General features: G+C 42.1%; 1 protein-coding gene across 1 annotated transcript; it reads right to left on the bottom strand.

Annotated features, from left to right (window-relative positions):
- Positions 1-4,986: 4,986 nt before the first annotated feature.
- LOC145782597 (matrilin-1-like) lies at positions 4,987-10,888 on the bottom strand. Its single transcript, XM_082594409.1, has 7 exons — positions 10,803-10,888; positions 10,171-10,342; positions 7,641-7,758; positions 7,218-7,321; positions 6,477-6,645; positions 6,071-6,240; positions 4,987-5,471 (listed from the first exon to the last, which is right to left on the bottom strand). The coding sequence occupies exons 3-6, from the start codon at positions 7,727-7,729 to the stop codon at positions 6,078-6,080; spliced, it is 525 nt and encodes a 174-aa protein (XP_082450535.1). The 5' UTR covers positions 7,730-7,758; positions 10,171-10,342; positions 10,803-10,888; the 3' UTR covers positions 4,987-5,471; positions 6,071-6,077.
- Between the last annotated feature and the right edge of the window lie 11,947 nt (positions 10,889-22,835).

Here is a 22,835-nt window from a genome sequence, read left to right as displayed (position 1 = left end):
GTAAGACGGTTCTGATTGGATAAAAATCTACTTTGATTCGTGCTGCACAACTAACACATGCAACCACGTTTGAAGTTAAGCCATGGCTAACTTACGTCGATCTGATGTCAGGCTATGCGTGATTGTCGTAAAGATTTTCTGCGTTTCAAAACTCACGCAATAATAGGCGCAATGCAACAAGCACTTGTTATTCGATTGAGCATTGTCCACTGTGCAGTGACTGCTTACTTGTTGTGAGTCTTTGCCACCAAGTGAAGCATCTCAGCCGGTATATTAATTCTTTTTTACATTGCTTCAACCTCTGGGACAGAATACATGTTCCCAAGTGGTGCGCAGAACAGGCTTGCGTGTTGTCTCTTAACCAGCGTCACAATCAAACTCAGTAAAACTTTTGTTGAAGATTTTTGCACACAACAAGAGATTTATTGAACGATTCCTTTTTGTCTGTCACAATTTGATTGTAAGAATCTTTATCATCCGACCAATTACGCGGCTGGGAACGTTTGCAGTTGATTGATCGAATCTTTATCTTCGGACTGACAAAGCCTTGATAGGTTATTCCTGGTAGTTTCGCATACTTGTAGACGCTCTTGACGCCGGGCCGGTTACTGAGATTGACAGAGTGAAGTTTTCTGATTGTTGAAGTGTTGTTACTGGGGAATTATTCCATCCCATTCAGTAGCGTAGCCAAGGGGGGGGGGTTTGAGGGTTACAACCCCTCCCCCTTTGGCACGCGTGTGACGTCACGATATTGAGAATGATGCTTTCAGTCTAAAAAAAAATTGCCTAATTTTAAACAAAATTGCATTAAAAAAGCGAGTTTTGCCAATACCAAACATTCAAACATCTCAACCAGGAATTAGCAACAAGAAAACACAGAGACTTAGCTTTATTTCCGAAAAATGCCGAAGAAAACATGATCTTATCCTTTTGCTATGCTACCAGACAGCACCATTTTACAGGAATATTCGTACCCACATTTTTGTTGAAAATGCTCTCAGAATGCACCAAATTCAAAGTAATTTTTCAAAATTTTCTGGGGGAGGCCCCCCGCCGCTGGGTGGTCAAAAATCCCCCTTTTAAAATTCCTGGCTACGCTACTGATCCCATTACATACCGCTGAATGGAGAGCAGTCCTTAACGTGCGTTGCTCAAGCGCACACCCCGAGGGTCGAACCAGCGCAGCTTGATCTTGAAGCTTCTTCGTTTGTAATGCACCTGTCCGCTCTAACATTTTTAAGTATTTTTTTTTACAAATTTAGGAAATATCTCAGTACAACATGGTAAAACTATCATTTTATCGAGTGTGGATCAAAAAATTTCCTACCGTTGGTTTCAACAAAACAGGGGAGGAAGACAAGCACCTTCACGTGGTCCCCCCCGTCAGTAACATACGAAATTATACAAAATACGTATGCGAAACGAAGCTTGTCAAACAAGAGCTAATGAGACTGTTCAGCGCAGGGTGGGTAGGGAAATGCCCTTTTCAAGGCACGGCAGTGCTCACACTGTCGAAAAGTACCGACGACCCACCGTACTGCAGCTGAACACCGAGGGCATCACGGCCAGCAAGCTCAACATCATCGAGCACCTGGCCACCAAGCATCAAGCCCTCATCATCCTCCTCCAGGAGACTCACTGTACATCTGTGGATAAGTTGGTAATAACCAACTTCACACTCGCAGGCGCAACATGCAGCAGGAAACACGGCCTCGCCACGTTTGTCCATGACCGGCTGAGCTGGTCCTTGGTTGACCAATCCCAAGCTCAATCGGAGATCGAGTGGCTTTGTGTAGATGTAGCAGGCTACAACATCGTCAATGTCTACAAGCCCCCACCTTCGCGGATAACATCAACAGCCATCCCAGTGTTCCCCCACCCCAGCCTCTACGCTGGCGATTTTAACTGCCACCACACTGACTGGGGCTACAACTCCATCAACAACGACGGAGAAAGTCTGGCCGCTTGGGCAACCAACAACAACCTCGCCCTCTTATACGATCCCAAGGGCGCACCGAGCTTCCACTCCGGTCGTTGGAACACTGGCACGAACCCAGACCTGGCTTTCGCAAGTGATGACCCCGATGATCGCCAGCCGGACAGACGTGTGCTAGAGAAGTTCCCAAGGTCTCAACACCGACCCTCGCTAATCACGGCCCCCTTGCTCGCCACACCTATTCCGAGCAAGCCTGTCAAGCGATGGAACTTCAGAAAGGCCGATTGGGAATACTACAGCTTCCTCACAAACGAAGCTACGCAGTACCTCCCATCCCCACACACCATCAAAGTGGATGAAGCGTACCAGGACTTCTGTGATGCAATCATATCTGCGGCAAAAGACTCCATCCCGCGAGGTCGACGGAAAAACTACATACCTTGCTGGGATGTGGAGTGCGACAGGCTCTACCGCGACTTCCTCCGTTCCCCCCAGGGCACCGCCACCACCAACTCAGCAACAGCCCTGCTGACAAGACTGGATTCAAAGAGGAAGAAGCGCTGGACAGAAGCCATAAACTCAATCGACTTCACGCACTCCAGCCGCACAGCATGGAGTACACTCAACAACCTCACTGGCAGATCACGTGCCTCTCGTCGCCAATGCCCCATCTCAGCAAATTCCATCGCCTCACAACTTGTGAAAAATGGAGTGCACAAAACGAGAGACCGTGAATCAGACAAGTCCGTCCTCAAGGAAATGACGGACCTCTGGAAGGTCCCAACACCTGTCGAGGGCAAAATCTCTGGTGAGTTTACCCCAGAAGAATTTGCCTCCGCCCTCCAGCACCTAAAGCCAGGCAAATCCCCGGGCCTTGACCACCTATGCCCGGAACTAATACTCCAAGCTGCCCCCTCTATGAGGTCCTGGTTAAAAGACTTCCTTTCCTGCTGTTTGCGTCACCTGCGCATCCCAAGAATCTGGAGAAGAGCCCTAGTGGTTGCAGTCCCAAAGCCGAAGAAGCCCCCAGGGGATCCGAAGAGCTACCGCCCCATCTCTCTGCTCTGTATCCCCTTCAAGATACTCGAGAGACTTATCTACGCCCGTGTCGAACCGATAATAGACCCTCAGCTCCCTCGGGAACAAGCCGGCTTTCGCCACGGAAGATCAACCGTAGACCAGGTCACTTTGATGACCCAAGACATCGAGGACAGCTTCTCGGCAAAAAAGAAGGCTGGCGCCGTGTTTGTCGATCTCACGGCTGCCTACGACACTGTATGGCACAGCGGCCTTACCTGCAAACTACTCCGTCTCCTTCCTGACAGGCACTTGGTCCATATGATTATGGAACTTGTGCAAAACCGCAGTTTTACCCTTTCCACCGGTAGCGGCCGACGAAGTAGACTTCGTCGACTCAGGAACGGCGTCCCACAGGGCTCTGTCCTGGCTCCCCTCCTCTTTAACACTTACATCTACGACCTGCCTGACACCATCTCCAGGAAGTATGCTTATGCAGACGATCTGGCTCTCCTGCATCCAGCCGGAGATTGGCAGTCAATGGAGAGGAACCTAAGCCAGGACATGTCAACTATATCAACATATCTCCAGAAATGGAAGCTACAGCTCAGCAAGGCAAAGACAGTGTCGGCGGCCTTCCATTTAAACAACAAGGAAGCAAAACGTGAGATCAACGTTACCACCGATGACGAACACCTCCCCTACTGCGCCGAACCTACCTACCTCGGCGTAACCCTGGACAGGTCACTCACGTACCGACGACACCTGGAGTCACTGCGCAAAAAACTATCTGCGCGCGTTGCACTTTTGAGGCGGCTGGCGGGTTCCGCCTTGGGAGCTGATGCGAAAAACCTTCGCACAGCTACCTTGGCCCTCGTCCATTCTACCGCTGAGTACTGCGCACCAGTGTGGTGCCGCAGCTCTCACACCCGCCACATTGACACCGCCATCAATGACGCACTACGCACTGTGACTGGATGCCTGCGTCCCACTCCAACGGACTGCCTTCCCATCCTTGCAGGCATCCAACCTGCTGAGCTTCGCCGTAAAGGAGCCATGATTTCCCTTGCTCGTCGCGCACTGGACCCCGACCACCTCCTCCACAGTACACTCCAGCGCCTACCTGGAGGACAGCAGCGACTGAAATCAAGACGCCCATTTGTGCCCGCCGCACGACAGCTTCTGAACGACGTTGAAGATCTTGGAATAAGTGCGGCACACTGGACGAACTACACATGGAACATGGAGTGGCAAAACAACACCTCCCGACTCCGTGATTTCCTACCCGACGTCGATCCCCACCCTCCGGGGGTGTCCCTCGCAAGACTTGCGTGGGTCCGGCTTGGCCGCCTGCGAACCGGCGTCGGTCGCTTTCGTTCAGACATGTGCAGATGGGGTCTGGCTCCCTCGCCGGGGTGCGAGTGTGGCGCCACAGACCAAACAGTAGATCATGTCGTCCATGACTGCCCAATCCATCGGCCACCACATGGAGCGCTTGGACTGGGGGCCCTGGATGACGAGACTGTCGAGTGGCTGATGACATCATGCCCAAACATATAGTCCGGAAGAACAGCTCATACGACGAAGAAGAACAAAACAAACAATTCTACAAAACGTTTAAACACCGTTGGTTATGTAAAAGAAGGAAACAAACTTGCGCAAGCCGAGAATCGAACCAACGTACCTGGGTTTAGTTACAATTTCTGGTCGTTTGTTCATTCACTGCGTTCCCATTTTCCACATGAAACTGTTTACAAATCCCTAAACAAGGTTCCTAAACGTTTTACGATCGCTAGGTTCAACTAGACGGAGATCAAACCCGTGTCTTGGACTCTGCGCACTTAACTAGCTGACTGGTTGTGTATCGGTTGCACAACATTTTGAAATTGAGTTATATTTTCTAGAAATTAAAATCATTGAAATGTCCAGAAGCAAATGAACCACAGCAGCAGCCTGGAATGCAGGTAGAATAATAACAATCATGTTTTATTTGCGCCCACTGCGACAACATACGGTACATTGCGATCATATAGATGCAATACAACAGACGACAGGAAGCAGCAAAGAGACATAGAGTCAGCTGCTCCCATTGCTTTGTCATGAAGGTTGCAATCAAGCAACGAATGCCTGATGTTGCTTGTGGCAAGCTGAGTTCTTGAACAAAGTTGAACCTCAGCAAACATACGTGAAGATAATGTGTACGGTTGTGATTATACAAAGTGGATGATGTCATTTGTGAGCAAACTATTTGAGCGACAACGAGCCCAATGACAGAAACCGGAAGGTCTGGGTTCGATTCCAGGTCGGCTCATATCGAGTTTATGAAGAACGATACCGCGTTTGCGTTCTTTTTCACATGAAGTAATGAAAACAAATTGGGTGACAATGTGATGACAACACGAGTATGTTTAACGAACAAGTTTGTAGGTCATTCTGAGGTAACAATATGCAGGATAGTGATGACACAAAGTGAGCAGAGTCTTGGAGTAATGTGGGCACATTGTGAGCATGATGCAAACTGAAAAAGATTAAGAAACATTATTATCATCATAAAAGGTTTTACAAGTTGGAGAATTTTTTAATGTTGCTTATGAAAAAATGCGAAAAATTTGACGTGAGGCAACAAACTTGTGCCATCGATAATAACTAAACATGTTGTGTTGACTTGAGATTGCATTCAAGTTTTCAACCTTTGGAGAGAAAAGCAATTTAATAGTTTTTTTTTTCTACAGTCTAAACCTTCAAAACATTTGGCTAGGCTAACGCTCACAACAGTATTTCAATAAAAGTTATAATTTATGCAGTTATGTTATTCCTGAAGAGGACATCTTGTGATGTGAAAAGCGTTCGATATTTACTTTGTTGCGTAGTTTTGTATTTCTGTAAATGTAATAAACTAGAAGATGTTAAACTTCATAACGTTCCTCGGCTTCGCATGCCTATGGTTCAACAAGAAAAAAAACTATTAATTTGTTTTCTTAGTGATTGTTTCTGTATTAGGTAGATCGCTCATTTGAGGAAGTGTCTTAGTACCAGATCGCCTTTTCCAGTTAGTTTTTCCCACTTTTGACCTTTGGAGAAGTGTAGAATAATCAAAACTTGTGGTTAAATTCTTACCTTCTTGCTAGTTTGTCTTTATCATATGTTTTAGTTCAGTGGTGACTTCATCCAGCCCCCCATAGTCTGTTGCCCTGAACACTAAAGTGGGGTCACCTGTGACTTGACGCAATATATCGTTCCTAACTCCCGGGCCCACCCCGACAGCAGCGATCCTGATTCCCCTTCGTCTAAACACGATCGATCGTTATTGGAAGAAAAATAAAAGTGAGAATGTAATTTGAATACCTTTAAAAATTACACCAATCTCAGTTGGTCGCAATCTTCAGCCTTGACATTGGGAACGCATTCCTCCACAGAAGAGTTAACCTAAATAAAAAGTCAACAACCTCCGCTGCAAGATCTTTCCAACATTTTCCGCCATTGGAATCAAGTTGTTGATAATAATCGGATACTGCTGCCTCACCTTGCCAGCCTTGATGCCCGGTCAATGTCTCCCCAGGAATATCCATCTGTAAGAATGATCATTTCCTTGGCCGCCTGTCGCCCGCTTCCCTCCAATGCTGCTCTGCAAGTGTTGATGGCACTTATGATGTAAGTTCCTCCTCTTTGTTGCGAGATGTTCTGTATCCTCTCTGCGTGTTTAAATTCTTTTGTAATTTTTGCTTCTTTTAGCTTGTCACTATTTCTTGGATATCATCAAAAGGCGACCATAGCGGCCACCGCCTGTGGTTCTATTGAAAGTGTTTATCTCAATAAATTATTTTCAAATGATGAGTTTGCTTTTTCCTATACAAAATAATACGTTGCAAAAATACAAGAAGTGTTTAAGAGCAGGACTGCAGAGCTCGAGCTGGAGCTCGGGGCCGTGGAGCCAAATTTTTTTAATGAAGTCAAAGCATTTAACTCCAATTGCTGTGGATTCCGGAGTCAGAGTCTTTAACTTCACTTGTTATGGAGGCAGAGTTGGAGCCACAAAAGTGGAACAGCTCCGGCTCCAGTTTCGGCTGAAAAACTCATGAGTTGGTTGTAACGAGACACAGAGAGATGATCGGTTATTCTAAATTTTGAAGGATATTTTGCCGAGCGGATTGTTTCGTCACAAATCAACCAACAAGAGCATACATAGCCTACATATCATTCATTAAACGCATGTAGACGTTGAATCAATAAAAATGAACCGATTTTCTGGCTTGGGACAAAACACCTTTTAAATCTCCATAAGTGTAGTTGCTCAGTGGGATGGCAGTTCTAGCGTAATGATGGAACATAACTACCCCCACACGAACTTTGCCGGAGTTGATGTCGATTCTGAAACGAAATCAAACTGTTTGAATGATTGCCATTATATTGATATAGGCTACATAGCGAATACATCTAGCTGAATATATTTTGTTTAATAACAAATACACCATCTGTGGCACCAATGCAGCAAGTTTGGCCTGCAGAAAATCTTTTTCTTTTGAGTTTATTATTTGAAACACAAAATAAAGTTTTTGACAATTACTGACTATGCAGACTCTTCGATGGTGTTCAAGAATTTGGTGTACCCAACTCAAAGTTTTAGTAAAAATGTATTACGTATGTCGTCTTTTATGCCACAACAGTTGCTGAAACGTTTACAACTCACATGAAGTGGTTGAGCAGTTTGATGAGCCAATTGAGTTGAAACTGATAATCACTTTCTGATAAACTTTTTGATTCGTCCAAGCCAAACATGATGTCAGCAGCATGGCCAAGAGAATGATCTGCACAAGAAATAAATGAAATCGTAGTGTATGACAATTCACGGATGACTGCAAGATGTCACGTGCCATAACGTCATGTACACTATGACGTCACGTACGAAGATGGAGACAGCACCTTCCACAAACTGTGAGTGTGGACGAACATCTCGCAGACTACAACATCATCGCACAACCGACGCTCCAGACTCGTATTCTGCTTGACTTGGATGACGAAACAATAGTTGCTCGATACCTTTTCTGCACATTGTTGATGTCAGTTCTATCGCGGCCAACATTGGGTTTGTCCACATGCTGCAAACTATTAAACATCTGTATGCATGCGGGTAAAGTGAGCAGTGCAGTCCGAGAACATCGTCAACTTAGGGTAGTGGAAGGAATGGCCCTTGGCCCCAAACGATCAAAAGAAGAACTTGATAGAAACATTTGTTACATTATTAAACTAGCGATTCTAAGTCAGATTTACCGTCGTACCACGAACGCGCTGGATTTGTTCATGTAGGCTAGGCCTACTGCTACACTAAATATTTTAGAAGTGCAGTATATGATTTGTTCAGAAGAAGCAGACAATTTAACGCTTTTCGATTTCGTTTTGATTTAAATATTTTATAAATAAGTTCAATTGGTTTTGGGTTCGGGTCTTATCGGAGCTGCTTCATTTCGGTCACATAGCCCCATCATGACTTGCAAACCCTCAAAAACACTTTTTGCCAACATTTATTATTTTTGTTTTTTATCCTTTGGAACAAATGATTCCAGAATGACAGAGCAACTGTAGACACCTCCAGACCGAATTGGCGAGGTGGAAAACTCTTACTTTCCATCCAGGTCGCGACTGCCGCTCTTATCACGCTCCTCAGTCCATTGATGAGTTGATCTAAAGCAGCGTTTCTTAACCGGGGGTGCTAGCACCCCTTGGGGGTGCTGGAATAGACTGTAGGGGGTGCTAAATGCATGCAGTATAATATCAAAAAATGCCATTTTAATTTTCTGCATTTTTTTGTTATTCTGCCAGTATCAGCAGTTGTCATATCAATGATTGCTGTTTCGAAGTAGCCTACATGATTTGCTGTCATTGTAGTCATCTCCCAGTCAAATACTCAAATTGATCCTGAGTAGATTGTGCGAACTTATCTGGTGGGTGTTTTGTTGTAATATTGTTGCTCACCTCTCGCTTCTAGAAACCACCATGGAAAAGTATCCAGAGTGGATACAGCAGCCTTCTTGGCAGACATGGGTGATCATAGGCTATAATAGACTAAAGGAGGAGCTATGATTGACATGCAGGTGAATCAGAGTTGTGGGACAAACTTTCGTCCTTCCGCTTGCTGATTTCTGGTGTGACCAGTTGACAGCACATCCTGCATTGGCACGAGCAGCAATGGAATTGATCGTCCCATTTCCGACTAACTACTTGCGTGAAAAGGCGTTCTCCACCATGCTCCAAATGAAAACAATTGGCCGGAGCCGCCTTCAACATGGGTTGCTCCACGATATGAGAGTGGCTTTGACAAACACGAAGCCTCGAATAGAGAAATTGGTCACACATAAGCAACAACAGAAATCACATTGATACATGTGTAACTAGATACCCAGCTGGGTAACTTAAATATGCTTAAGTTTGTCAATGTTCTTTTACTATTCTCGGGTTTTCCTATTTTTTTTATCACCAATGACGACAGTAGTTTTGAAGAATAAACAAAATGATCAATTTGTACTTCGCTTTCCTTTCAATAGTGCAGGCCAAAGTTTAATGGCGGCGTCGAAATTTTGACATGCTATTTGATCACTGGCGGTATATTTTGTATATTTTGTCGCCTAACAAACGGTGCTGTTGTTTTAAGAGAGATGATTCACTTACATATGGTTATAATTGAATTTCTGTTGGTGAATGAAAGCCAAATACCAAATCCTGAATCAACTTCGTTAAAACAACTGCTCAGTTTGTTAAACAACAAGAGACTTCATTACAAAATATATCTCCAGCGATCTGAAGGCATGTTAAAATTTCGGCCTGTACTAAACTTTTGGTCGGTACTGTAGTAGTCTTATGTCAATAATAGTTAGGGGGTGCTAGACTGGTCAGGCCTGTTTACAGGGGTGCTAAAGTCAGAAAAGGTTAAGAAACGCTGATCTAAAGCCTCAAAGTTTTTTGCTCTGAACACACGACGCGAGTCCCCGGCAACGGCAAGCAAAGTTATGTAATGAGGGGAGCTGCCCACGCCAATGGCCACAGTTGTGATTCCATTCATTCTGCAAATGACGCGACAAGTTGATATGTTTCCATAAACTTTCCAAAACAGAAACGGAATCAGGGTACGCAGTAAAAAAGTAAAACACCAATGCGACGATAATAAACTTTTAAGTGCAGCCTCAAACATGATCTTGCTAAAATCAAAAGCTACAAGTCATCACCTTGCTATCATTGCTGCCTCAATGATATTCCCACCAGATTGTCCATCTGTGAGAATGATCATCTCTTTCGCTACTTCCTCTCTCCCCCGTTCTTTAAGTTCAACTCGGCTCGCATTGATTGCGGCTTCAATGTTTGTACGACCGCCGTGTTGTTGGATGCTTGATATTCTTTCTGCATGAAGTTGATGCAATAACTTTTTTAATTTTGTTTCGTGTTGCAGCTTTTCGATCGGCTCCATTGGTAGTGACGTACTCAAAATACGTCATAAACACTACAACCACCTTCATCACACCCATCTGTGTGCATAGTGAACACTTCTATCATTACAACCCCCTTCATTTTGACCCTGGTCATCATAACTATCTCTCTGTCACCCCATATCATCACACCCATCCCTGTCATTTTAAAGAGCTGCTACCACCAACATCATAACCACACACCGTAAAACTCTAGTTAGAAAAATGTATTATAAAAGATAGAAATTTGTTTTCCTATTTGCATAATAGCTGGCTGAGCATAATCTAATTTAGATTACAATATGTGTTTGGCCGAATCAATCTGATCGAACTAATTTAATAGAGTTTGTGTGGCAGTTCAGGGCAGATACACTTCTGCTTTTGGTTTATGTTACCTCTCAATGAGTTGTAAGCGTGACTGCCCAGTGGAATTGCAGTTCTGGTGCGATGACTGAACAGGATTATACCAACGTGAGTGCTTCCGGAGTCGATATCACTTCTGAAAGAAACATTTCATTGGAAGCGATGGTCCGATAATTCTCGTGACCATTCATTTAGTAGAGTCACAGGTTTGTTTTCAACCGCTACACCAACAATCAACCAACGCGATTGGACTAAAACTATTCGCTGAAAATGTTTGTACTATTTTTTTTTATAACAATAATCATGCTTTTATTTGCGCCCACTGCGATATCATACAGTACACTGCGATCACAGATGCGATACAACAGACGACAGGAAGCAGCGAAGTGACATATAGTCTTCGAGTCAGCTGCTCCCTTTATTTTGGCTTGCCAAGTCTCTTTGCCCAAGACACAGCCGCGTGCTCTGGAGCGGTGTCGAACCCACGTCCTTTCGAACGTCGCGCAGACGTTCTTACCACTCGGCTACGCAGCCGACAATGTTTGTACTATTGAGCACTTTAAGCACAGCGATACACTGACACCTGGAGGATAGTATAATTTACAGGCAACAACATTTCAACAATCGAAAACTTCACTCTGTCAAGTGACGGTGATCGGCCCTAGGTCAGTAGTTCAAAGCTTCTATAAAATATACCACACTGCCAGGAATAAAGTTTTAAAGAGGCTATGGTGGTCCGACTATATAATGCATTCCACGAAAATTAAGGTCCTTCTCGTGAAATGTTTAGTTGTTTTGCGGCTAAAGCAGAAGCCATCTGATGAAAAACTTGCCTGAAAGTATCCAGCACTTTGATGATCCAGTTGAGTTGACGTCTGAAGTCATTTTCTTTCATACTTTTCGATTCATCGAGTCCAAACACGATGTCAACGGGTCTTCCAATGGGCAGGTCTGCTCAAAACCATTGTCAACAGGTGCGTTACACGTCACGTATGACGTCATTGCAGTCTCAGCGTCATGAGTATAATCTTGATGTTCTGATACAATCATATCACGATATGACACGTGATAAAGTACATTGTGATTTCATTGCGAGTTATCCCAGTTACAATTGTCTGTGTGGTCGTGTAGTGAGCCTCCGACTAACTTGAGTAAGGAGACACAGGTTCGATACTCAATGAGGAGGTACCGTAGACCACACATCAACGACCATCTTCTACTCTCGAAATGGAGCGGATGGTCCGCTCGTCTTCGATGGTAAGATTAAAGACTGTCTGCTCTTTAACGTACATACAACAACGTCATCACTCATATACATCCTACAACTGCGTCATCACTCACATACAACAACGTCGTCACTCAAGTACAACTACCTCATCACTAACATAAAACAACGTCATCACTTACACTGGACGTTCACTGCATGGTTGAGTGATTTCGGGGCTCCTTTATAAGCGGGGTGTTCAACGAGGCAGGTGAAGTTGCGTTTGTGGTCGAACCTGGTCGGGTACTCCAGCACCAAGTCTAACGTCACGTCCCATAACTTGTCGTTGATCGTGTTCCTCGCCACGACCGCGCTACCGGGGAGGGGGACGCTACCGTTCCACCACGACAACTGCGCACCAGGTTTGCCAGCCTGAGGATCGTTGCGATTATCAAGAAAATAGTTTTTCAGTGAAACTTTTCAACTAAACGATGAAAATCCATCATGCACAACTCACCAGGCTGCTGCATCTTGCTACAGTTGTTTTAGTGAATTCCAAGGTTGTTCCATTGTTTATGGGAACAATCTGTGGTGGGTTTGGAGGCACTAACACTTCCACGTTGATCTTTTCTCCTATAAGAATAGGTAGGTCCGGCCGCACTGTCTCGCACCAATACGCTCCTTCATCGGAGAGGGCGACTTGATTAATGGTGAGCTTGCCCCCCACCAGCGTAGAACGTCCCCTGAGAGAAAAGAGGATGTGAGATGATTAATTCTTGCGTCCGCAACCAAAAGTACACAAATCTAGCTCGTGATTGAGCGAAAGTGAGGAAGCGAATTATGATTGAACAACGTGATTCAAATCGTCAACAATTGCATGAAGACGACATGTCAGGTTTTACAACGGATTGTACAGGTTTGGAGAGTTTGCGAAAAAATACAAACAATCTGTCTTAAATATTGGGAAAGATGGAAGAAAAGCGGAAAGTATTGGGAAGGCGAAAGGATAATGTGGACTTTATTTTTGGATTGAGAAATGTTCTCAAGCGATAGGGTAAACCAGGTACTTCAACAAACTCGTGTAAGATTCGAACCTTCGATGCAGACCAGGCAACTAATTGTTACCTATGATGTATTACACTCTCTCGTTGCCACTAAATTGAAATGAGTTGCTCTTCATTGGGTTGGTATCACTTATCCACATTACAGTTACTTTGCAACAACTATTTGGTAGAATAGTGTCTCTAATTTAACGTCGTCTCTAATTCAATGTCTTTAATACAATTTAACGTATTAATTATAGCCCAGTGAAGCCGGTGCTAGAGATATCCACTTACGAATCCAAAAGATACAATGCCTGGACATTCTTTGGCCATTTAAGTTTTGTGGCCGTGCAAACTACAGACATATTCTCCTACTACATAAAGATTCATTCATGCATGTTTTAAACCTTTCAAGATTTTGTCACTTTTTCCCGTTCATTAACGTGCTGGTATTTCGACTATTGTACTTAGTGGGCCTATTATATTTTTCATTCCAAACGCGTAAATGGCAAAAGATAAATTGATGTAGCAGCGGCGGTGCTAGTTTGATTGTCATGGTGTGCGCTTGAGCAATGCATTTCAAGACTGCTCTGCATTTAGTGGCTACTGATGCATGGAATAATACACAAACAACACTTCAATTATCGGAAACTTCACTCTGTCTAACTCGGTGACCGGCCCTGCGTGGATGGTTCAAAGCCTCTAGATTCTACAAGTATGTGAAACTACCAGGATTAAGCTCTCTAAGAAGCTTTTTCAGTCCGAGAAAAAAAATTCAATCAATCAATACGATATTTTTCTAAAACACATAGGGCAAAGCTCTAAGAGTTGATTTTTGTTTCTTGGTTTCATTGAAATCTGACTCAGGCAAAGGTGCTTTCTATTTCTAAGATAGCAAACTTCCCATAAAATCTTCAACTCAAACTGCTCGTAGGCTATATCTCTAGTTTGTAACTTACGGCGGCAAATCAAATTGACCAAAGACACTGGTCAGTTCAAAGAAGTGCTGAGCAACAGTGTCCACTTTGTAGCGAGAACCAACTGCTTGAAACTTCCAATACACGAGTTGATAAGAAGGCAGCACTGACGTGCATTGCAAGACAACGGACTGTCCAGCTACTATATATCGTGTCCCGGATAACTGGAATGCATTGCTGGCTGAAACACGAAAGAAAATATCAAGAAACAGACAATTTTGCACTTGCATTAAAAATACAACCTTTATCAATCAAAAGTAAGTACAAGGTGATTCGTTCGTCGGTTTATATCAGTTGAATAAATAAGTTGTGGAACTACTTAAGTCACATTTTGTGGGAGTTGCATTAACACCAAAAATATTTTTGTATGATGGTCCATGCCTGTCCCGAAGCAAAATTTAACTTGAAAAATGGTATAATTTTGCTATCACGCGCTGGTGTTTGCATAGAAATAAAAGATTAAACAACGTTGAAATAATTAACTCGCTTTATCTCAAAAGTCGTATTTTGGACTTTTCTTCAACTAAGGCCTTCAACTGCTCTACGACATTGCACATACTTTTGTGAAATGGTTTTAGCGAAAGCGGCAGCTCAGGTCATGCATGGTTTGAGACTCGATACTTTGCTCAAGTGACCTTTAGTGTCGACACAAATTTAAAAAGTTGAGCGTTTGATTTACTTGCCGAAATGGGTCTAATAGTCAGTCACCATCGGTCCGTGCACAGACATGGGCAATATTTACATGGACAAAGTCTCGGCACTAGACCCACTGAGTTTGTAAACTTTTATTGTAGCCTACTTTTACTTTCTGTGTCAGTGTTCACCGACTTTAGTGGGTTAGAACTCTACGTTGGTGCCAAAAGGCAACTGGAGTGGATCCATTTCCACATCCTTCATGGAAACCCTGTGTTTATGACTTGACACTTCGCTCAGCATCCTGGCCAACACTCTTGTGAACTGCAGTGGGCCATTACATTTGTATTGCTTAATAAAAACGTTAAATATTCCTACCTTCCGAGCTGCTTTGTGCAGTCGCGGTTGAGGGGGTGTTGATGACGTCATCGGTCGTCCTGGTCACGTTTGTCGTCGACGCAGCGACGCGAAAGAGCAACAAGCAGGGCAGAAAACACAACGCTCTCCAAGTGATCATGATAATAAAACTAGCGAAAATAACTTAATCAGTGAAGTAATGCTGTAAGATAAATCAGCTGCAAGCATTTCAAAGACGCACCATCAGGGTTATTGCAAATCTGTTGATCTGAGCGTTTTCAAACCTAATTGCAAAAACAAGCGCATGCAATTCTGTTTTAAAACCAAACCTGATCACGTTTACGATCTGTGAAATTACTTAGGGCAACCCTCGGGTGTGTCTTCAACTTTTTATTGAAATGTAGATGTTTGTTAGGACAAACAAATGGCCCAACGGAAACATCCTGCCATGAATTGCTGGCACCAATTTGTTCATCTACATTTCTAGCATTGTTCTACTAGCAGCATGTCAGCAACTCGCCTGATGAGACCTTTCACAACACGAACCAACTGCTGCTACCAACATATTTTAGATAGCGAGTAGCTACTGAAGCGCTCAGTGCTCAGAACACGAAATTGTATGAAGCGACATAAAATTATGTGCGTTGTTTTTATCATTTTTTGAGCAAAATAATTTTAAGATAGATTTGACATAACTTGATACATTTCAATTGGAATATTAATTTCGTGTAATTTATTGCTTAGATTTCACAAAGACAAAAATTAAATTTCACTTAGAAAAAGCCGAGTAGGCTACTCAATCTAACTTGCAAACACAGGGAAACCTTCCTGAAAGCTGCCTGTCGCTCAACTTTGCGATGATCAACCGCCGCCGATAGCTCAGTTGGTTAGTGCAGGGCTTCCCAAACTTTTTTGCTCGCGACCCCTTTTAATCTCCTAAAATTTTTCGGCGACCCTTTACGGTTAAAAGAATAAACAATGCGACATACACGTTTGTGATATTTATTTAAAGGTTTAATAACGAAAGCTAAAAACAAGCTATCCGTACTCGAAGTCTCGGCTTATACTACTTGTAGGCTAGCCTGCTGGAAACAAAACCAAAAAGAAAATATATTTATTTATTCAGTGTGATGGGTGCGACTGCTCTCTGCCACAAAGCAGGTCTAGCCGTCGCTCGTTGTTTTTGTCAATAGCAGCGCCAGATTAACTATAGTAGCAGATGTAGCAGCTGCTACGGGCCCCACGCTTCACAAGGCCCCGCGCTTAAGGAGCAAAACATCTTTTTTGCAAAAAATTGTTGAACATAGTTGGTAAGTAATTTTTGGCTTGCAAACTGGAATGGTGTAGGAAAACATTATAATTGTAGGATTAAATTACTAGTCCCAACGTCTTGTCCGTTCCTAATTATTATTCTAAACTTAAAAAAACCGGTAATTTCCGCTGGAGGCAACTGCCTGTTTGGAGTGCCTAAGAGGCTTTCTGCAACACGATGGTCCGCAAGAGTTGATGCCATTAAGGACATTAAAGAACGTTTTCCTTTCATAAAGGAGGCACTGGAAAAACTTGCAAATGACCAAGTGCAAAAGGCAGAATGTCGACAGCAGGCAAATGGACTCCTCGAGAAAATGGAGTTGCTCGAAACTGGAATTTTAGTGTTTTTTTGGAATAGCTTACTCGATTGTTTCCAGGCAACTCAAACCTCTCTTCAAGCAAAGCAGCAAAATCTCAACATTGCTTCAGCGTTGTGTGCCTCTTTGGCAGGATCTCTGCAGACTTTCAGAGAACAATTCGCTAAGTTTGAGTCAGAGGCGCAGAAGCTGACTCAAGTGCCGGATTACTGACCAACAAGTGCAAGAAGAATTGTCCGAAATCGAAGGCGCAATGAGGATGTAAGCAGCGGCGGTTCAGTTCCAGGTGCAATGGATAATCTGGATAATCAATCACCTAAAGACAGATTCCGGGTTGAAGTTTTCTTTGCTGTATTGGACAGCCTACAATCTGCGCTGGAGCAACGTCGCAATAAGGCATACACCCAATTACGGTTTAGTTTTTTGCTAAATCTGCATGACCTAATATCTGCGCAGATCCAAGGAAGTGCTGACAGACTTTTAGAAGCAAATTCCCAGGATTTGGAAGACGTATTGAAAGATGAACTACCTCAGTTTTCAGCATTCGTAAAGCACATTGCTATTGATTGCTCCTCTCCAGAACTCAACTAGTTCACTTTGATTAAAGATAACAATATTGACACCACGTTTCCTAATATTGACAATTTGTTGCGCATTTATCTATGTATGATGGTAACTAATAATTGTACTGGAGTAAGATCATTTTCAAAATTGCAGTTGATTAAAAACTATCTGCGAAATACGATGGGGCAAGAGCGGCTACACCATGTAACTCTTTTGAATATTGAAAATTACATTCTGAAGTCACTGAACTCATCTGAAATAATTGCCACATTTGCAGAGATCAAAATGCGTCGAAAAGACCTTTGAATGATATTGTTGAAGTTTTATATTTCTCCTTGCAAATAAAACATTACATTAGACTTTTGTTATTTTTGTTGTTGTAGAATGTAGATCAAATCTATAAAATATTCAATTATTTCCCGAGTAGCCTATTATCTGTAGGCCTACATCAAATTAATCTGCTACAGGCCCCGCACTTGGTTAATCCGGCACTGGTCAATAGGCAGTTTCAATGTTGCTTACCGTACGCTGGAACGGTATTTTATCAACGTTGAAAACCTGATACGCATATATACGTGGAGATTACGGCAGGGCTGCGGTTTGCTCTAACGTTCGGCTAAGCCAAAAAGTGTGAAACTTTTTTCCAGAAAATTTAAGCCACAACTTAGAGTCAAAAGATAGATCTGCAAATTTTTCCTGAGATGTGAAAGAGAGGTGCTCGGTACTTTGTTTTTGCATTGCAAATCGGTTTTGAATGTAATCTAAATTGGTATTGTCCAATTCTAGAAGAAACTATTTTTTAAACTCTTTCAACAGTCTTGACGAGTGTCCATAACCAGAGGCTAAATTCCACGCCATTGTTAGCCAAAAACTTTTCAGTAAATGAGAATATTTCAAATGAATCGTTTTCAATCTTTTGTTTCTAGATGTTTAACTTTTTGATGAACTCTCCAAATTTAGATTTTAATGTAAAAGTATAGATGTTTTCTCTTTGGAAGGACAAATTATAATTATTCATACCTTTTTTCAAGCAAACCTAATAAATAGCATAATTTGAAAAGCCTTTTCAAAAACGTCTTTACAAAAATGGCGGACAAGTCTAAACTTTTTTCCGTTGGAAAAATCACGACTTAATATTTTAACACTAATAACTTTTTAAAGCATTGACTTTAGTTTTGAAATCCACGTTTGCAATGCAGCAAAGAGGGTTTTAGACTCCTATTCCATATTTTACTATATAAACTTACAAAATATGGGTAGCCTATTGAGTGCACGACTCTTAATAAAGTTAATAACTTTCACAGCATCTTGCACAATGCACATGTGTTAATAGGCTATGCAGTGCTTTTTGTAAAATTTGTACACTTTTTGCGACCCTTGAAGGGGTCGCGATCCCCACTTTGGGAAGCCCTGGGTTAGTGCGTGGCTTCGTGAACGGAAAAGCTTCAAGATCAAGCGGCGCTGGTTCGACTTTCAGGGTGTGCGCTTGAGCAACGCATTCTCAGGACTGCTCTCTATTCAGCGGCATCTAATGGATGGAATAATTCCACGCAACAAGAATTCAACAATTAGAAATTTCACTGTCAGTCTCGGTAGGCCATAATTAGAAACAATTAGAAATTTCACTGCCAGTCTCGGTAGGTATAAAGCTTCAAAACCAACCAATCAATGTCGTTCAGCGTTTCAGTTTATTTCGCTTTTATTTCCTCATGATCGCATCTTGCGCGTACTCACCAGCGCCACAGCAACAAGACATCACTGTTTCGCTCACAAACAAACGCGGTTGGTTACGCAATTTAAGTCATGAACAACCAGTGACGTGCATGTCATGCAAGATACCGGAATCAATCGGTGTGCAAAGTTTCACTCAGCACAAGTCTCTTTGCGTCACTTCATTGTCTGCTAACGTTGAAACAACAAAACAGTTTGAGAACAACAACGTGAGTTGCCTCAATTCTACCCAGCAGGAAAATTTGTTCACTTAATTTCAACATCTACAGACGATGGATAAATATAAAAAGAGTGCCACCATTGCGGTTGGGACCGAACGTTCGGTGATTCCCATGGAGGTGTCTGCAGCTTGGGCAAGAAAATAACTTTTACCCCATTGTTTGGAAACAGACAAAGGTCACAAAAGCAAGCGACTTTGTTTCAGAAGCAACATAAAGCGAATAATAACGAATCAAACATGTCGCGCAATAGGTTGAGTTCCTTTTATAAATTAATGAACATGCTCGTTCATTAATTTACAAGCGTACTTCAGATTAAATGGACGATGACAAACCTTGAACATGTTGCTGGTTTCGAAACGTATTGAAACGAAACATATCGGCGGCATATACTTATTTTCCTCGATTTTTTTTTGCTTCTGCAGTACTATGAAACAAAATTGCTTGGTTTCTTTAAAAGTTAGCAACAAGAAAGTTAACTGGAAGCGAAACTAAAACAACGAAACCAAACGTTTTTGCTGCCACTCCCTACACAGCAAATCAGTCGCTTTCTGCAGACGTTGAATCAATGTAAAAACCGACTAATTTTTACACCTTATGTGATCTGTTTCCGCCGCATAACTTACTCGTAATCGTTCTTGTATCATTTGTTCAGTTTGTGCTTTTCAGTCCGGAGTGTCGTTACAGTTATAGTGCATGGTCAGATTCACCTTATAATTTTCATTTTATGTATATTGCAGGTTTTTAATTCTTGATGAGAACAGAAGTACGTGTCGAAAATGTTTTAGTTGATTTTTAATTTATGTTATATCTCTTTGTAATAAAACATGTTAAACCCGCTAAAGTTACTTTGTTATGTTTGTCCATGGTCCAACAAAGCAAATTCTTTATGAAAGCTTTAATAATTAAATTGTTGCAGACAATTTCGTAGACGGAATTATTATATTTATGGTGAGTTTAAAATATTTTGCGACCCAGAGTGTATCATCTCACAATCCAAATTTAAACAGATGAAACCAAGCAACCACACGGCATTTAACATAATATATTAAACTGAACATAAACTATAAACTACAAACTTTTCGGCCATACACATGTTAGCCCGTGTGGTTGTTTGGTTTCATCTGCTTATGGTTGAAGAAAGTCACCTCTTTATCAAAATTGCAATCCAAATTTGGGTCACAATCCACTATTTGCGGACCCCTGCTTAAAGGCAGCAGTTCTCAACCGTTTACTGCTGCAATATTACAAACAAAAAGCATAGCTCTTCCTTTTAGGCTTAAAATATTGATAAACACTCGACTTTTTGAACCTTTAATCGGCATTTTGAAACAATTAAATAATAATAATCGTGATGTGTAATTGTTGGTAGTATTCAATATTATAAAAAGATTGTCTATAGTGATAAAGCTTTGGTAGAGAGTTTGATTTGTTGAACCATAGAGAAATAAAACATCCTAATTTTAGTGGGTTTAGCATACTTTATTACACACAAAAATATAACATAACTAAAATAAACTCGAACGTTTTCGACACGTACGTGTGTCCTCATCAGGAATTAAATTTACAATACATAAAATGAAAATTTTCAACAAATACTACAGCTCTTTACTTTTGAAAAGACCTAGCAAACAAAACTAGGCCTTTTAGAAATTGCTCACAAAATGTGACATAGCTAGCTGTAACTCTGAAGGCCATGTCTTAAACAAACACAACTTTTAGAGTTTCAACAGCTAGTATAAACACTTGTTTTTTGTTGTAGGCAGCCTGCAACCTAAACGCGTTATGAAATTCAACGTTATCAGCAACCTCATTAATGCTTAACTGAGATTAATTATAACCCTACGGTGACCGACCTTTATATTTTCAATAGTTTATCCATAATCTTGTAGTAGTTGTGCCTTGTAGGTTACCCCTAGATTTACCAACTGAGAATTTAGGAAAAGCTTGGATCCTTATATAACTGCAATTGAATGCAATAAGCAAACAATTAATTATAATAAGTTTGTTTTGGGATGAATGTGGAAATCAAATTTCTGTCAATTGCATCACCTTAAATGCTGGTAACTTGACATAAAATGTCTGTCGGTGGCGCAATCATGAATTCCTGCACAGTGCGGTATGACGAAATCAAATATCTTCGTTGTGCAATATCTCCAACCACATGTTGAGAACTACTGTTTTAGAGGGTTGTAAAAATCGTCGAATATGAGTGGATTGGCAAGTAAGCTACACTGCCCTCATATGAGGAAGTGGAGAAGATGACGTCATACGCTGATTGGAAAGTTCCTGCGCTTTTAAATCAATATCAGAATAGTTATCACGAGGCAGAGAGTTTTTGACTCAAAAATTGAATTTTGACTTTACACTTTGCAAAATTTAACTAACACCTTCCAGCGTTTGTAACTCACATGCGAAATACTAAGCACGTTAGAAGTCAAACGGTGTTAAGACAGGGCCGTTGAGAGAATAATTTGGGCCAGGTACAGATGAAAAGCCCTCCAAACAAAAGACTACTAAAAAACCAATTGAACTTCAAGGAATACAGGGCGTTTTCTTCGTTCTTCGGGCACCTGAAAAAATTCTGGGCCTATAAAATGATCCAGTGGTTTCGCTTTCGGCCCTGGTGCAAGTAGTAGGTGCTGAGATTGATTCCATGTCGAAGACTTTAAAAACAGTAACGATTATGTTACTCCGCGTTAGCTCAGTGGTTACGTTCCCGACTCAAGAACACGTGGCGCAAGTTCGACTCTCGGAGTGTGCGCTTGAGCAATGCACGTTAAGGACTGCTCTCCAGTCAGCGGCACCTAGTGAATGGAATAATTCCCCGGTAACAACACTTCAACAATCGGAAACTTCAATCTGCCAATCTCGGTAACCGGCCTTGCGTCAAGAGCCTCTACAAGTATGCGAATCTACCAGAAATAACCAATCAAGACTTTGTCAGTCCTAGGATAAAGATTCCAAACCAACCAACCAACCATGTTCTTTCTTGCATAACGCAGTGAGAATAAGTCGGATAATAATGGGATGACATCGTAAATACGATTCAAAATTAAAAATGAGCCCGTCTCCAAAAGACCTTGGCAGTTGTAGAGCGACAGTAAATAAAATCACAACATTATTATTATTATTCTCAATTACTACATGCCTTGCGCTTTTTTCTTGCAGTTTAAATTGAGTAAGTGAAAGACGTCAGTACGTCCTACGTTGTTTGCTGTTATTACTGTGATACTCACGACGACGACATCTGTGGTCATTACGACAGTTCGTTGCTTGGACTTATCCCATTTTTTTATAATATGCTTAAAAATACAACATGGTTTTTGGATTACGTCAATGACATCACCCATGGAAAGCTACATATTCAATGCCTGGCAGAGGGTGGATCAAATATAATGCGACATCCATTTGGGGTTATCGAGGCTGGTCGGTAGTAACTAGCAACACAGCCAGCAAAATTGGTACTTTTTACATTCTGTAGCCGTTGCATCAATGTAAAGATGACCAATTTTGCTAGCTGGGAAACGACATACGAGAGTTGAAGAAAAGCAGGAAACGCGCGTTTCACAGCGTTTGAGGTGCAAGCGTACATGTTGGGCGTCAATATATCACACGAGCAGGGCCGTTGAGAGAATCATTTGGTGTGGATCCGGTAACAATGAGAGGCCCGATACGCGTATTTGTAATCTGCAGGTCGCTACAGCAGA

Source organism: Aplidium turbinatum, chromosome 13 (genome assembly GCF_918807975.1).
Source record: "Aplidium turbinatum chromosome 13, kaAplTurb1.1, whole genome shotgun sequence".
In the NCBI taxonomy this organism is placed as follows: Eukaryota; Metazoa; Chordata; class Ascidiacea; order Aplousobranchia; family Polyclinidae; genus Aplidium; species Aplidium turbinatum.
The sequence above is the reverse complement of the archived record's forward strand: the minus strand, read 5'-3'. Positions and strand labels throughout refer to the sequence as shown.

Coding starts and splice junctions, on each gene's coding strand:
- LOC145782597 (XM_082594409.1), bottom strand. CDS start 7,729: ATGTTTGGCTTGGACGAATCAAAAAGTTTATCAGAAAGTGATTATCAG. Junction 7,322..7,640: donor AAACTGCTCAACCACTTCAT/GTGAGTTGTAAA, acceptor ATTTCGTTTCAG/AATCGACATCAACTCCGGCA. Junction 6,646..7,217: donor CACTTATGGAGATTTAAAAG/GTGTTTTGTCCC, acceptor TTAAACACGCAG/AGAGGATACAGAACATCTCG.